Source organism: Dipodomys ordii, unplaced genomic scaffold (assembly GCF_000151885.1).
Source record: "Dipodomys ordii isolate 6190 unplaced genomic scaffold, Dord_2.0 Scaffold19, whole genome shotgun sequence".
NCBI classification, from domain to species: Eukaryota; Metazoa; Chordata; class Mammalia; order Rodentia; family Heteromyidae; genus Dipodomys; species Dipodomys ordii.
This window is the reverse complement of record NW_012267235.1, coordinates 5922048-5923274: the sequence shown is the minus strand read 5'-3', so window position 1 is coordinate 5923274 and position 1227 is coordinate 5922048. Positions and strand designations below refer to the sequence as shown.

Here is a 1227-nt window from a genome sequence, read left to right as displayed (position 1 = left end):
CCAGGCCCAGAGTTCAGGCCCCACAACGGGACCCAAAAAAAAAGAGTACATTTCTTTTTAGCCAATGTCACCCCTTACTTCTCTCCCAGTTTTTCCCTTCCCATCTCTACCCACAAGTTGTATAGTTCATTTTCAATATCGTGTCTATTGACCACCACTGCTGCCTTTGTTCACCCTTCTGTCCCTCCATTTCTGTGGTGAATTTCTTAAAGGAAGGAAAAAGCGAAGCAACCCTGAACAACTACAACTTCTAGATGTATTCAAAACACCTAAAGTCATTCTCTTGGCCGGTGTGAAGACACACCTAGAGGCAAAGGTCACAGCTGTGAGTCTTTTTTGCCAGTCTTGAGGTTTGAACTCAGGACTTGGGCACTGTCCCTGAACTTCTTTTGCTTAAGGCTAGCACTCTACCACATGAGCTACAGCTCCACTTCCAGCTTTTCCTGTTTTTATGTGGTACTGAGGAGTCGAACCCAGGGCCTCATGCACACAAGGCAAGTGCTCTACCACTGAGCCACCTTCCCAGCCCACAGGGGCACATTCTTTAAGGCCTTTTTCCCTCTCATCCAGGCCTTGGATTTGCAGAGTGGCAAGCAGAATCAGCACCTGTCCTAGGCTCCATCCAGTTCTTGTGGCCTTCAGATGGGCCTCCCATGGGGCCATGGAACCTTCTAGAAAGGCTGCTCAAATCAGTGCTTGAGCAAGAGCAGCAGGGTTTGGGGAAGACATCCTTAGCTCAATTGCCACCACCTCTGACGGTGTCCCCTCTTCTCTGTCCCTTGCAGACAGTCGAGCCTGTGGACCAACTGCTTCGAAAAGTGGACCCAGCCAAAGACAGGGAGCTGTGGGTCAGAGAGCACAAAACGGGCAACATTCGCCCCGTGGACATGGAGATCTAGACCTGCCTGCGCAGCCCGGGGGATCCTGCCTGGGGAAGAGGCTGGGGGGGGCCCATGGAGAAACGGTGGTGGCTCCTGCTGGGTGGAGCTGCCCTCTTGTCTGTTCTCCAGGGTCCACTGAGGAGAAGGGAAAGAGCTGGTGATTCCAGAAAAGCAACCTGGCCCAATAGGGGTGTGGGGAAGGTGGCAATATATTCCCAGGCCTTGAAGATGAACCCACAGCCCTGCCCTTGTTTCCAAGACTAAGCCTCCCCAACTCCTGCCCTGTGCTTGTCATTCTGAGAACAAACTAAGGCTGGAACTCTGTGGCCCCCAACTCAGCTCCACA

General features: G+C 52.5%; 1 protein-coding gene across 1 annotated transcript in view; it reads left to right on the top strand.

Moving 5' to 3' along the window:
• Window positions 1-899, top strand: part of Gas7 (growth arrest-specific 7) — a 77097-nt gene extending 76198 nt beyond the window's left edge. The window contains exon 11 of the mRNA XM_013013103.1: window positions 786-899. Coding sequence (XP_012868557.1) covers window positions 786-899 — 114 coding nt within the window. The remainder of the gene's footprint in view (window positions 1-785) is intronic.
• Window positions 900-1227: the final 328 nt, after the last annotated feature.